General features: G+C 35.4%; 1 protein-coding gene across 1 annotated transcript in view; it reads right to left on the bottom strand.

The window, feature by feature from the left end:
- The window catches only part of MAN2A1 (mannosidase alpha class 2A member 1), a 160,248-nt gene that overhangs the window by 86,477 nt on the left and 57,125 nt on the right, over positions 1–16,646 (bottom strand). The window contains exons 5-6 of the mRNA XM_081230853.1: positions 9,556–9,683; positions 1,885–2,058 (exon numbers count right to left, since the gene is read on the bottom strand). Of these exons, the coding sequence (XP_081086979.1) occupies positions 1,885–2,058; positions 9,556–9,683 (302 nt within the window). The remainder of the gene's footprint in view (positions 1–1,884; positions 2,059–9,555; positions 9,684–16,646) is intronic.

The raw sequence follows: 16,646 nt of genomic DNA, 5'->3' as shown, positions 1-16,646 counted from the left end.
AATACCTCTTCCCCTTTACGTATGGATCTCCAATTCTCAGCAATGCACTGCTTTTATAATAAAGACAGACAACAAGAAAAAACAAACAAGCAACATGTACATTTAAAAAAACTGAAAACAACTGCTTCATTAAGAAGCAGAACACACAAAGAAGCTCAACTTGATTCCAAAACATCATTTTAAAGCAACATGTCCAAATCTATCAGGTAAGTCTTAAAATATTCCAGTTTTCTCTCATACTCCATTTAGTTAAAATAATTACCAGGTCTTTTCCAAACTTTAAACCTACTATAATCCGTACATTTGTGTGCTGTAAGTTGTTTCACTGAATCACATTCATGATTGTGGCATCATGGATGCTGGTTGCTAATGCTTGCTATCTGCACAGAGGCTGTCACAGTCCCAGGACTTATGGCAACTTCCTTTCCTTTCTGCTATGAAGCAAGGATATACTCCACATCCTCTACCTCTCTTCATGCCATACTATTTAGCAGCTCATTTCAGTTTATCTGCTGCATTTGGTGGTGTTTGTCTTTTATCAAATTAGACTATAATTTTCTTATAAGCAAGATTTCTTCTTAACATGGTATTAAGTACATAAAAGTACTCAGTAATTTCCTGGTGATGGATATTTATGGGCAATTTGAATGTAAGCAATAGTTTAAGTAGGGCTCCCTCAAATTAATAATCCTTTTTATAAAAAAATTAATATGCTCCTTTGCATTTGATCAAAGTATACAGGATGAAATCCCCTACAAGCTCTTGTTTTCCCTACAGATTAGGTTTAATTTTCCAGGATAAAAAATTATATAGCTAATATGTTTCCTTATTGAAAAAAACAACAGTACACATAAAGATACCATCTAAATTTACAAATGACTTTTCCGAAACACTTAAGGAGGGTCTAGATTACACAGAGAAGCAAGTATGATGTAATACAGTGATTTCTGAATATTGTCTTAGCAATGAAATCCTTTTTTCAGATGAAATTTTACCAAGAACTTAATACTGATGGTGGTATATACTAGGGGTTAGGGACCTGGGCTTTGGAACAGCACAGAACTGGATTCAAATCTCAGCTCTGTACCCACTACCTGTATGATTTTTGGCAAATGGCTTCACATATCTAAGCCTCCATTTCTTCACCATTTAAAAAGGATAATTATAGAAACTAATTTAAAGAATTATAAAGATTCAATGAAAGAGTGAATATAAAGCATCTAACACCATGCATGGCCCATAATAAGGACTCAATAAATAAAATTAAGTAAGAAAATAAGGTGTTCTGAATTACATGGGGGTTGGGAAAGGCAAAGGCCTCTCAGGAGGCCTAAATCTTGTCACCTCTGCCCCAGCAAAGAGCTGGAGAAGTACATCCTTGGAACACCTGCGTGTCCACAGAACAGTGTGAAAACAAGTGACACAGGTAATAGGAGGACTGTTCTAGTAGGACAGGATTAAGGTTTTAAAAGGCAACTCTTACTAGATGCAGAGACAGGAGAGACAGAAGGAAGAAACACTGGCTGAATATGAGATATATGACTGGACATTAGTTCTAATGCACATACAACTTTGTGATAAAACAGGTACTTTTTAAAAGAGAAGCAAGTGAAAGCATTATTTGCAAAAGGCTAATTACTTGTATTTATTTACTTCCATTAGGCTTAAAAAAGAATCTACAATGTTCTATAGATAAATATCTTCACCAATGCTTAAAAGACTCCTGACACAAAAACATTGAAAAAACAATTATGTGTATCTTTAGGCAACCATATTTTCAAGACTGACACTCTGAATAAAACCCATAACAGCATGAGTTCATAACCCCTGTGAAATAACATCTAGGTCAAGTGAGATCTTCAACTTTCATCAAACACTACATACCCCAATTCTGTCTCCAAAAAAACTCCAGCGTTTTATGCAATGCAAAATGTTTTTTAACTGCATAATGAACTCTCTGGATAAGCATGTGAGAAAATCCAGCACGTTTTAGAAGATAAGCCATTGTTGGTGAATGTCCAAAAGGATCGATAGACCAGCCAGACCGAGGTTTCACCCCTGTTGATAAAGAAAATGTGTTATTGTTTTAAATTGATAAATGAAATAGAAGTCACAACACATTTAGACCCAACAGAGTTCTTTTGGTCTCCTGGATTCTAAAATAAAGGAGCTGCCCAGCATTACCCTTAGCGAGCATTCCCAGCAGGACTCCCTGAGAGGAGGATTCTGCCACTGCTGTGTTCTCCCGGGCAGGGTGAATAACACTGGAAGTTAATCAGTTGGAGGTGAAATAAGCACTCTGCCACCTGATAGATATTAGAAAGCTACTGTGCTCAGTGGAGCCAGAGAAATAACCAGGACCAAGTCACTGCCCTCTAGGATCTAACAGTCCTGTCTTCTGTGGAGACGCATAACCCAGCAACTCACTGTTACATAATATAGAAAAGTAACCTAAGTCATTCCAACTTGCACTCCCCAACCCCAACATTAAGGGATTTTAAACTATCTTTTATAGCTTATAATAGTCCCAAATCATCATAACATACAGTAGCAGAAATGGCCAAAGTAACTGTACCATAGTTCATTAAATCTTAAGACATTTTGATGCTGGTGCTTTCTACCAAGAATGGGTCAATAGAATTTTTCACACCTGACTCACACCAATTCTAAGAGTGAAGCGCTAAAGATATATCTCAATTTCACAGAGGATAAAATATAAAAAACATAATAAATGCACAGATTAGAATTAATGAATTAAGATTATTCATTGGGCATTATACAAATCTGATCTTTTATTTATTCAGGATTCTCAAAGAAGGCTTCTACAAACAACCTATAAATTGACATAAGTAATAGAATTGTGCACATTTTTTTTCACTCAAACACCTGTTTAGCACCTTACATATGCCGAAGACTAAAAGAGGCCCTAGGATTACAAAAATGAGTCAATCTTGATCCTGATTCTAGTTGCAGAGATTATGATGCAAATAGGTGTAACACAGGATAACAGAAAAGAGAACAGAGAGAACTCTGTAGAACAATATTGAAGATTAACACAGAGGTGAGAAGCCACCAAGGAGACTGAGAAGGAAAAGTCAAAACTGTCAGAGAACCAAGAATACATGTCAAAACTCAAAGTGACCATATAATTTGTCCATTTCACATATGTAATTTACCTCCAAAAAATTATAAAGAAATCTTGAGCCATGGCCGCGGAGCCTGTGTGTCCGGAGCCTGTGCTCCGCAACGGGAGAGGCCACAGCAGTGAGAGGCCCGCGTACAGCAAAAAAAAAAAAAAAAAAAAAAAAAAAAAAAAAAAAAAAAGAAATCTTGAACTCTATTTAGTAATTTTGGGTTTTTGTGGTAGTATAGGTTTAGCAATTCTGAAACTTTCATGTATTTCAAGACTGAGTAAATTAGAATAAAGGAACCAGGTTTTACACTGTTAAGAAAAGGAACTATAGAATATGTAAATATGAAAGAGCAGAACCCTATGATACTGAGTTGAAATAGGAGATAGTAGTACTAACATGAATAAATATACATATACACACACAAATATATATTTAAACAAACTCTATATATACAATTACACACACATGCACACACACACACATTTCCTAGCTCAGTGCAATAACACCTCAGTACCAAACAACATTATCTTCAGTCCCAGACTTTGACCTCTAAATGCCATGCTCTATTAAAAATAACCTTAAAGAAATTACTTATTCCAGGGCTGAGGCTAGGAAAGTACAAGATAACCCTGGAACATATTCTTGGGGCATAAATTAAAGAAATGGTCAAAGAGTCATGGGAACATATAAAAATAAATCAGGAGATAGTTGAAGGGGCTTCCACTGGCCAAATGCAGGACAACTGGGGAATCAAAATAAATAATAATAGTACTGGACTATAACCCATTGAATAAAATAAGAATCCATGAGCTCACAAATAAATTGAAAACAAAAAGGAAAGCTCTTCCTTTTAGTATTGATAGAATACTAACTGATAATTATAGAAGCAATGATGGAATTAGAAAATCATCAATGGATCCTAAAACTAAAACATTAAAGTTTGATGAGGAACAGGATATTTACCTATTCTCAATGTATCTCCTACAAATTAGTTATTAATTCGAAAGGCAGAAAATGTAACAGTACAGTAAAGAAAATTAAAAGACACAACTTAAACAAGTGATCAAGAATAGCATCACCAATATGGGGACAAAGAGATGACAAGTGCCTCCTGACAGGATGCACTGAGGACAACAGAAAATAACTACAGTGATACTCTAGCAAAATAAATTAGGTTAGATTACATAGATAGATCAGATAGATAAATAACCTAAAGCTAATCATAAGGAAATAGACAAACTCAAATTGAGAGACTTTCTACAACAGAGGTCTGCACTCCTCAAAAATATCAACATCAAGAAATCCAGAGAAAGGCTGAGGTCTGTTTCAGGTTAAGGAGACTAAAAAGACATGACAACTACAAGCAATACTACATGATCCTAGGTTGGATCCTGGATTGGGTGGGGAAAAAGCAGCCCTTATTAAAGAACATTATTGAGACAATTGACAAAATTTGAATATAACCTGTGAACTAGATTGTAGTATTGCTAACGCTCCTAATTTGATAACTATCTTCTGCTTATCTAAGAAAACATCCTTATTTCTTATGAAATAACACAATGAAGTATTGAGAGACAAAGAGACAAGATGCCTCCAGCTTACTCTCAAATGGTTCAGAAAAACACGTACGTGAATCTAACTAGAGTCCCTTGGTATCCAGGGAAGATTGGTTTCAGGACCCCTGAAGATACCAGAATCTTTGGATGTCAAATCATATAAAATGGTGTAGTACTTGCATATAACCTACACACATCCTCTTGTACACAGGCATACCTCCGAGATACTGTGGGTTTGGTTCCAGACCACTGCAATAAAGCAAATATCACAATATTTTGGTTTTCCAGTACATATAAAAGTTATGTTTACGGTAGTCTATTAAGTGTACAATAGCATTATGTCTAAAAAAAATGTACACACCTTAGTTAAAAAATACTTTATATGTGGAGAAAAAAGAACCCTTGTGCACTGTTGGTGGGAATGTAAATTGGTGCAGCCACTATGGAAAACAGTATGGAGAATTCTCAAAAAATTTAAAAGAGAACTACCATATGACCCAGCAATTCCAGTCCTGGGTATTGATCTGAAGAAAACAAAAACACGAATTTGAAAAGATACATGTACTCCCATGTTCACTGCAGCATTATTTACAATAGCCAAGATATGGAAGCAACCTAAGTATCCACAGATGGGTCAATGAATAAAGAAAACGTGGTGGTGTGTGTGTGTGTATATATGAAAGAATGAAACCTTGCCATTTGTGACAACACTGATGGACCCTGAGGACATTTTTCTGATGAAATAAGTCATACAGAGAAAGACAAATACTGTAATGATTTCACTTATATGTGGAAGCTAAAAAACAAAACAAATGAATAAACATAATAAAACATAAACAGAGTCATAGATACAGAGAACAAACAGGTGGTTGCCAGAAGGGAGAGGGCTGGGAGGAGGAAAGAAACAGGTGAGGGAAATTAAGAGGTACAAACTTCCAGTTGCAAAATAAATGAGTCATGGGTATGAAATGTACAGTGTGGGGAATATAGTCAATAATATGTAATATCTTTGCATGGTGCCATATATAGACTTATCGTGATGATCAATTTGAAATGCATAGAAATATCGAATCACTATGCTGTATAACAGGAACTAACATAATGTTGTAGGTCAAATATACTTCAAAAAAAAAACCAAACAGATTTGTAGAAAAAAGAGATCAGATCTATGGTTACTAGAGGTGAGGGTGGGAGAAGGAATTGAATGAAGACAGGCAAAAGGTAAACTTCCAGTTATAAAGATAAATAAGTACTAGGAATGTAATGTACAACACGATAAATATAATTAACACTGCTGTATGTTATATATGAAAGCTGTTAAGAGAGTCAAATCCTAAGAGTTCTCAGACAAGAGAAAATTGTTTTTTCTGTTTCTTTAATTTTGTATTTATATGAGGTGACAGATTCACTAAACTTGCTGAGATAATCTTTTCACGATGTATGTAAGTCAAATCACTATGCTGTATATCTTAAACCTACACAGTGCTGTATATCAATTATATCTCAATAAAACTGGAAGGAAACCAAAACAAAAGAAAACTTTATTGCTAAAAATCAGCTAAGCATCGCTAGCCTTCAGCAAGTCATAATCCTTTTGCAATAGAAACAAAGATCACTGATCTCAGGTCACCATAACAAATACATTAACAATGAAAAAGTCTGAAATATTGCTAGAATTACCAAAATGTGACACAGAGACACAAATGCTGTTGGAAAAATGACACCAACAGACTTGCTCAACACAGGGTTGTGACAAATCTTCAATCTGTAAAAAACGTAGTATCTGTGAAGCACAGTAAAATGAGGTATGCCTATAATTTAAATCACCTCCAGATTACTTATAATACCTGACACAATGTAAATGCTATGTAAATAGTGATAAATACAATGTAAATACTATGTAAGTAGCTGCCAGGCATGGCAAATTCAAGTTTGCTATTTGGAATTTTCCAGATTTTTCTTTTCAATTATTTTCCGTCCACTGTTGGTTGAATCATCAGATGCGGAACTGATGAATACAGAGGGCCAACCCTACAGGATATATAGGAGCCCCTCTCAAATACTATCATGTGACACTATAAATTTGAAATGAAATGAAATTAAGCTATAAAATTAAAAAAAAGGAGTATGTGTTGTCCCAAATAACTAGGACAGAATAAGCTTACAAACAAGAATAAAAATCAACATGAAAAGTTAGTGATGTCTGAGATTTCATCATCACTGATGATCTTTTCCGTATCAAAATCACCTGATACACAGGAATAGCAACCTAGCTGCAACAGATTAAAGAATCCCTGAGAAGTAATGATGTAGAAGAGAAAGAACGTAAACTACATTTTTAAAAACTGATACGAAATGAGGTAGAAGCTAGGGAGACACATAGAGGGGACCCCAGTATCCTTCTAGGAGTTTCCTTGGTATAAGCCTATCTTTTTTTTAAAGGGGGCAAGTGACAAACTTAGGGGGGAAATGCAGTATATGAAAAATCCAAAATTTTATAAAGAGGGTACATATGCCAATAAAACCAGGAAAGATTTTGTGTTTTCATGTAAGAATAAGACTGTCAAAATAGAAAAAAGTAAAAACAAGAAAAATTACAGGAAACAATCATTAAAAAGAGTAAAATACATCACTCAGTTTTTGGCAAATCTAATAGACTTAAAAATTAGAACATGAGCAACATGAATAATATAATTAATAAAACTGGATTATTCCAAATGTATCTAATATTAAAGCTTAAGAGGAGTCAGAGAACAGTTACAAAATGGATATTTTAGGCAAAAGATAACCTTAAAAACTCAAACTTAGTTTCTAATAGTCAAATTTATATAATAAAGTTAGTAAAAGCAGAAATTAACCACCAAAGACTAAACAATTTAAAAAGCATCCCATAACCAAATGTAAAAACAGTGTCCAAAACAACATGTTGTTCTAAACTGTTTAAACAAAACTGAGAACACTACTTTACAAGGTGCAGTCAGAGTTAACATTTGTCAAAACTCAAACTCTACAGTTAAGATTTATGTGTTGCACTGCATGTAAATTACACATCCATAAAAGCTAAACATCAAAAAATCCACAAAAACTGAGGTTTATAAAGTGAATATTTTGGCTTAGAATATAATTAAGTATTTAAGAAAAGTGGCACTGAGTAGGGGGTCCCCAAGTCCACTCCCAGATTTCACGACGTAAGAAAACTTACAGCGCTAGACATATAGTCATACTCACAGCTATGATTTATTATAGTGAAAAGATACAAAGCAAAATCAGCAAAGAGAAAAGGCACACAGGGCAGAGTCCACAGGAAACCAGGTACAAGCTTCTAAGAGTTCTCTCCCTGTGGCATCACCCAGGATGAGTTAATTACTCCACCAGTGAATGGTGACAATACCTGAAATGCTGTCAACCCAGAAAGCTCACTAGAGGCTCAGTGTCCAAGCTTTTTACTGGGGTCTGGTCATGCAGGCACCCTCTGTCTAGTACATAATATGATTCTAGACTCCCAGAAGGGAAACAAGTGTTTACCATACAATGCACTGTTTGGACAGTTTAAACACAGTGAGTCACTCATCATTTAAGAAATCCAAGTCCTCAGACACCAGCCAACAGCCAACTTTGCAAGCAAGATCTTTCTAAGGATAGCAGTTTCAGATCTGCTATGTTAACTCTTATCGGCACAGGTATGATATCTGCAACTTACTCTGTAACAATCACAACAATAACAATACGGAAAGAGGAAAAAATAAGGCAAATGTGTCAAAATAATGACTGGTGAATCTGGTTGGGGGCCTTATGGGAGTTCTTTGTAGTATTCCTACAACTTTTAAGTTTGAAATTATTCCAAAATAAAAAGTAAATAAAATATTAATGGGGGTGGGGGGATTTTATCCCTAACAGAAGAATACTTTAAAATAATAAAATATTTAGAAATAACTTAAATAAAAACATGTATATTTACCATAAACTACAAAATTGTACTGAGAGATATGAAATATTTGAAAACAATTACATACCATGTTGCAGAATGCAAATATTCGATATCACAAAGATTTCGAGTAGTCCCATGTTCTTATGAGTTGTATGAACATCTGATTTTATCAGTTCAGAATACCTTTCCCCACTTCTTGTTGTAACAGGATACTTCTTCCCCATGGAGGACCCATTCACATGGTTCAGGCAAGGCTGACCCTGCCCCAAACCACTCTCCCCACATGATCATTTCCATCAAATTAACCAGGCCTCAGTGATTTCAGCTCCTTTAACTCTGGCCTCAGTAAACTGGCTCAGAGATAAGCGCCTAACCCAAAGTGGGTCAATTAGGTAAGGTATTAAGGAAAACTCCTGCTAATTGTTAGACCAAGAAGATCAGAGTCCTGGTTGTCTATGGCAGAGTCAAGAGACAGTATCCCGACAACATAATCTAAGTCCTCTGGATCCAACCTTACCTGAAGCTACCCTATCTCTGGAATTCTCAATGACAAAACTAACATTTTTCTTTCCTTTTTTTCTTTCTTTGCTTAAGCTAGTAAACTAGGTTTTTGCCTTTTATGATCAAGTGTCTTAACTAATATATAATTAAAATCCCAGGGGGATAGTTTTAGAAAAAAATACTAAAATTAATAAATAGGTAAAATTGATAAAATAATAGGTGAAACAAGGTAGATGACCCTAAGAGTGACCATATTATATCTATGTAACTGAGATTATGATCCAAGAAACATCATAAATCAATAAAAAATAAATTATTCAGTAATAATCAGTGCTAGAAATATTAGTTATTAAAAAAATAAAAAGCCCCATCTCACATTCCCCAAAATTAATTGCCCAAAGTAGTCTAAATGAAAGAGAAAGATACGAATACATACCTAGATTTTTTTCCAGCCACTGATGTCCTTCAATTAGTTGGTCAATTAAGGCAAAATAATGTGGAGCAGCTTCATCAGGCATAACCCAGCCACCTGTCACAATTTCAAACTGACCGTTTTCTAGTAAACTAGGGAGAAAATAACATAAGAGTTTACATTAACATATATAAGAAAAGTTCAAATAAAAATGTAAGACATCATAAACATTAGAGACAGCCTTTAAATGTAACCAGTATTTACACTAGTTGTTAATTTTTTTTTTTTAAACCAGTGGATGAATTTCAACTTTGGGACCCTGGTGATAAAGTGTCCTCAGTAAAGTATCTGCCCCTCCTGCTCTAGGCAAAGCCACGCAGGTCACTCTGGAAGTTCTATTTCATAAGGGTAAAATCTCCCACACAACTTCAAAGATTCCTGATGTCAGCAGCCACGTCTGATTTACTTCTGAATCTTGCCGAGCACCTAGCAAATACCTGAGTATATGCTTGATGAGTGTTAATTGGAGGACTGTCATTTTAAGCACAATATTTGTTTCATTACACCTATGCTGAAAAATGAGGACTTATTTTAGTACTTCTGACACTGATAAGTTAATCATGCAAACTACAGAAGTAATAAAAATAAAAGTAAAGCTAGTAAATATCACATGCTACTGGGAATACAGAAAACATTATAAAGCACCCTGCTCCAGTCAGTTATAATGTAGACTATGTAGTTTATCTTTCATTATTGAGCCAAAAGCTCTAACATTATCATTATCTGTTCATTGAGTGCTCTTTACCATAATACTATACAAAGTAACTAGACCACAGCCCTGGAGAACTAAATTGTTACAAGAAGACACCTTCCTCAGAGACAGAAAAAAATCATCAACTATTAAAAATTTGAAGAACTACCTGAGGAAGTGTAAATGTCAAGAACTTAAGCAAGCCTTTTAAGTGCCACAGACTTTTGAGTTTGCGACAAGGTGGTTTTTGAAAACGATGTAAAATTTCAGAAGCAAAAGCAGCTTTAATAAGGATAAACATCACTGAATGCCTATAGCTAACAGCCAAGCACCAAGCCAAATTTAGTTGAAACAGACCAGAGGCATAAAGAATAAACATTTTCCTACAAAGCATGTAACAGAAGCCACAGCATTAACAGAACATCCAATGTTTTCAAACATATGCGTACTCATAGAACCAATGACAGAGTGGATAATGGACACAATTTCTAAAAATGAATGAATACATGAATGATTTCCTTGTATAAAATAAAAAGATATTAACTACATCTGTATTACCATGGGGATCACCAAATAATACAATTTCATATGGAGAATATGATGGCTCTTTTTTTTTTTTTTTTTTTTTGCGGTACGGGGGCCTCTCACTGCTGTGGCCTCTCCTGCTGCGGAGCACAGGCTCCGGACGCACAGGCTCAGCGGCCATGGCTCACGGGCCCAGCCGCTCCACGGCATGTGGGATCCTCCCGGACCGGGTCACGAACCCATGTCCCTTGCATCGGCAGGCGGACTCTCAACCACTGTGCCACCAGGAAAGCCCGTGATGGCTCATTATATAGTGTCTAAAGAAACTCCAATGTTCCAGGCAAACCTCAGATTCTCACAGGCCCACATCAAGAACTTGTAAGAAAGAAGCTGGAAATTTCTAAAAATTGTATTTCTTTAAGAACACAACTAAATCCAAGGCTATTTTGTCCCACTCTTACTGCCTATGGGACTTTGCTTACAGTTAGTTCTCCTTGTCTTTCTGGTGAATGCCTGATTTAGCCACACCCTGGAAGCCATGGACCAGTCCCACCCCTTACGCCTATGAGCAGTATTTGGAAGCCTGAGATGTCAGGACAGATTTGGGACTTAATCTCTAGTCATCAAATATAGAAACTTGACCTCCTTATCTCAGTATTCCAATAAACAGATCTTCTGGAAAATATCAGAAATAAATAGGTAAAAACAAATTCTTTGCTGCTCTTGAATAGAGAATAGAAACTATAAATTAAGTAACCTGAATATTAAATGGAAAAAAGTCACTCCAATGATGGAATTTCTCACCTATATCAGTTTTATTTTGCTACATATTCCCTGTCCCATAGGCATAAATGGGCTCCAAGAAACAGCCAACCAAGCAAAGAATGACACATATTATATTTCCTCAGCTCTATCTGTGAATAATTTATCCCTTCCCCCTCCGTATGATGCCTGAGATGCTACTGTGATTGTGTACAGAGTTCTTATCTGTACACAATGATTACTTTAAAGACTATCCTATCTATTTCTATGGGGGAGGCATGAAAGCCTCTCACTCATTAAAATGTTTTTCAGAATTTTCTTATCTATTTTCTTCTCTCCTGTCTTTCCCAACCTGGCTGATCCTAGCTGCCCTCATTTCTCAGCTCAAATAAAAGTCTCTGGGACACCCTCAAAGTCTCTGGGCCACAGAGCCTAAATCAACACTCCCACTGCACCTCCACACTCTATCACACAATAGTATTTTTCACAAACCAGAATGGCCTTGTTCATTTACTGCTTCCTCTCCCTCCTCACCCCACCCACCATTATAACATAAGCTCCAAGAGAGCAGGGACCAGGACATGTTTTGTTCACTTTTCCAGGCCCAGCACTGGGAAGCTTACTTGGCATTTAATGGGTACTCTGTTGTTAGGTGAAGAGGGAATGAGTGAATGAGATTCTCAGTTTAAAATTAGTAGTAACATAAAATTTGTTATTAGATGAAGTTCACAGACATATGCAAAATAAGTTGAACAGGGAAGGGTCAGTTCAAAAGGAGTGTGAATAATATAGGTATAAAGTGACATGAGCCGGAATATGATTCGTGTAGGAGAAATGAACAGGGAGGGAGAGAGAGGAGATGCTTCATGAAGCATCAGTGGGAATCGAGAAATGCCTGGACATAGAAGAAAGGATTAAAGTACGAATGACTCAGGGCTTTGATTCCAGGGGTCTAATGGGGTGGTGGTGTTAATACACACAGACAGTGCAGTTCAGCTGAGAAGGGAATCATTTTGCAGTAATAAATATAAATTTGGATAAGGCTATTTGATGTGACAGTGAGGCAGCCAAAAGGACCTAACTGAAAAAGAAAACTAAGGTTAGGGGAAAAGGCCAATATAAAATTAAGTTTTGGAGGAATGAAACAAAGATGAAATAGAGAAGGATGGGAAGTCCGGAGATAACAGTCAAAAGGAGAGTTAAGGACCAAGAAGAAGGAAACTATAAGAGGAAATTGAGGTGAAAAGAAATGTTAAAGATAAAAAGAACAAATCTGTGACTATGACCTGAGACATTCTAGAAAAGAGTAATGAGGAACAACCTGCACTTCTCCTTGGTAAAAGGCGTTTTTATAGTTTAAAAAGCTACCATATAACTGTGACTTACTCAGAAATGGACACATCAGTGGGTCAGAATATAAAGTTGAGAAATAAATTTTTAAAATTTTTATATTATTAAAACAGCCATTAAATTAGTGGGGAAGAATGGATTGCGGTTTATTTTTTTTAATCTTCAGTCAGAGTGATTTAAAACAAACTCATAAGAAAGCCAAGATATTATGTTGTGGAAGCCAAAGGACTGATATTTGAAATGGCTCACACAGGTTTTTAATAAAAACTACATGAGGAGGTCAGAAGAGGCATAAGTGATGTCATGATAGCAGGCCAGAAAGGACTTGGGTTTTAGTTTTTCTTAAGAAAGTTTCTCTAATCAGGTAGAACAAAATGGAAGAAAATAGACAACATGATTTAAGATATGAAGCAATGTGACAATGAGTGGACACCTGGCCAAATAATTAGGTTAGTGAGTACTCCTATTTCACTCAACTGCCTGTTCTCCCTAGTCTATACATATGAATGGTGAAAACCAGATTATAAACCAGACATTCTTACAGGCAGGAAGGTCAGGCTGGATATAAAATATTCACTGTGTTAGGCAAAAACACATGCCACTTGACCAGTTAAACAAACAAACAAAAAATACACATGCACACATAAAAACTGCAGAAGTGCACACATTTGCCATGTATACCCCTGATTTCTAGAACATATGTGATAAGCACTTAAGAAGCACCTGAAGAATGACAGGAAAACAAAATGGTCCAAATATACATGAGGAAAACACTGACCTAATGATTGAAAAGCACAGCCACCATCATCATCAGGTAGTGATAGGTACAAAAAGTAGGCCTGACAGTCTTACAGAAACAACACTCCAGGAAATACTGAGAAAAATATTTTTATAAGCAATAGCAGAAAAGCTATGTTAGCCTACAAAAAGTACCATATTTAAAATCGCCATTGTTAGCAACACAAAATAAAATTAATACAGACTGCAAGCTGTACATTCAACACCTTCGTAATTTTTTAAAAATCAGGTAATGGGAAACACCTATAGAAAAAGTTACTTAGAATAAGTACAGGTGCTTCCAAGTATTTCCACTCACTTAGTGCTCAACAAGCATGAATTGAGCTATTTCTCTGCAACTGTCAGGGGAGTACAACAACAAGGACCTACTGTATGGCACAGGGAACTATAGTCAATATCTTTTAATAACCTATAATGGAAAAGACTCTGAAAAAGAGTATATATATATATATATACATATATATATGCATAACTGAATCACTTTGCTGTATACCTGGAACTAACACAACATTGTAAATCAACTATACTTCAATAGAAGGTTGTTTGTTCTGAAAAAAAAAGAAAACAGGCATACTACTTATACTACTTTTAGGAGAGCAATGCCTATTGTTTTAATGATAAAAGTGAAAGGATGCAGAAAATTGTAAATAAAAGTTACCCAGATCTAATTCCCCAATAACAACCACTGTTTTAACTCTGAAAAGGGAAGTACAAAATCAAAGAAGATGTGCCCACCTCATAGGGTCTATTGCTTAATTTCTACCAAGAGACGCTCTGGTTTCTGGCAAATTTTTTGCATGAATGCTCTTCCTAATATTTTCTAACAAACAAGAGATCCAGAAACAAATGAAAAGACAGGGAAAGAGAGGGAGAGAAAGGAGTATATACATGCAGCAAATTCAGAAAATAGGAAAACAGGCACTAACTTTCACAATTAACAACACCCTTATTTTACTTTTTTAAATGGTTGATTTCTAAGCCATTATGTACTTCTCTGTTTCTACAATTTCTCTGCTTGAGAATCTGATATAAAAACCTTAAGAAAATACTGATCAAAATTAAGCTGAGCATATCTGTCACAACTCACTTTGCCCAAGATCCAGAATTTACATTTATGAATTTACTTGCCAAGCACAAGAAGTTGCAAATCATTTTCTCTGAGTGTCACTTTTTCCCCTATGTAGACACATCACACATTTGAAATTTGGTCACACACAGAAGCATAGTCTCAAAGAGCTTTTTCCCTAATGGGGAAATTGTTACAGATAACTTAGTAGTAAACAATGCATTATTTAGCAAGCTTCAAAGAATCACAAATTAATTTCACATGAGAAAACGAGTTGAATTTGTATGGGGAAATATGAAATAATACAAGATGATGTACAGTGATTCATTCTTAAATAAAAAATTAGTTAAACAGAAAATTTAAAAAGATGGAGGCTCCCAATGAATCAATTAATAGGCTAAAAGCATTTGCTCATCAGATTATCTGACTCGTATGCCTTTCATGAGGAATATCTAATAAGAGAGTAAAAATAAGATTGTTTTAAAAACCCCTCACATAATAATTGGGGAAACTCATCATATACCTCTGAGTATTATAGACACCCGTCTTTAGAGAGTATACGAGGGACAGATGGCCAATGAGTCATTTCCTCATTTCTTCCTCACTTCATTCCAGTCATACCCTTTCTTTGAGTTTGCAGTCCATGCTCTCTGTCTGGAATGTTTTTCCTTCCAGTATTTACCTCACTGGCTCATAGCAGATCCATCAGGAGCCTCCTCTGGCTACCACACTCCACCCAAACCCCACCTAAGTTGTTATCTTTCATAAAATCCAAAACTTTTCTTTCATAGCATTTATCACAAAATTTAATAACACATCTGAATGTTTACTGTCTTTGTCCCTCAATAGACTGTAAGCTCATGAAGGCAGGAATCATATCTGTTTTGCTCGCCATTTAAATCTGGGCGTTCCTACAAGAAAAGGGTACCAATGACCCAAAAGAAAAGCAAACAAAAGATATGAAGCAGATATTTCAGAAATAACTAGCTCCTAAAAATGAAAAGAAGTTTAATATCACTCATGAAGAAATGCAAATTAAGACTTCAATGAGATCAAAAAGTTGTGTAACATGTGATGTCAAGGATATTTACAAATAGGTATTGTTACTTAAGGCTGGCAGTAACTATCAAATTTTAAAATGCATATATACTTTTATCTATGCTCATTAAAATGAAGTCAGAAAATACATAAAAATAAATAAAAGCACTGTACAGTCAGCCCTACATATCCACAGGTTCTGCATCCACAAATTCAATCAACTTTTGAAGGAAAATTTTAAAAAGAAAAACATTTCCAGAAAGTTTCAAAAAGAAAAACCTGAATTTACCACACACTAGCAACTATGTACATAGCATTGACATTGTATTTACAACCAGTTACATAACATTTACATTGTATTAAATATTATAAGTAATCTCAAGATGATTTCAAGTACACAGTAGAATGTGTGTAGGTTAAATGCGAATACTACTCAATTTTATATAAGGATTTGGGTATATGGGGCAGGTTCTGCAAGCAACCCCCTGAGGATTATCAACGGATTACTATATACACTAAAGATAAAGATACACTCTATGCATTCACAAAAGACCAGAAACAAGACTACAGGGTCATTAATCAGGAGAAGTTACATAAATTAAGGCCCACTCATAACACTTTTATATAGTTTTTAAAAAGAAAGGTTCCTGAAAGGTTCTCCAAGATATATTAAGTTTAAAAACCATGGTACAAAACCCATTAGGGGCTGTTATCCAAAAACAAAAAAAAGTAAGAAAAGAAAAGAAAAACAGGAAACCGGTGTTGATAAGGAATGTGGAGAAACTGGAAAGCTCAGGTACTACTGGTGGCAATGTGAAATGGTGC

Source organism: Mesoplodon bidens (genome assembly GCF_964165515.1).
Source record: "Mesoplodon bidens genome assembly, chromosome: 4".
Taxonomy (NCBI): Eukaryota; Metazoa; Chordata; class Mammalia; order Artiodactyla; family Ziphiidae; genus Mesoplodon; species Mesoplodon bidens.
Note: the sequence above shows the minus strand (reverse complement) of the source record. Positions and strands in the feature narration are given on the sequence as shown.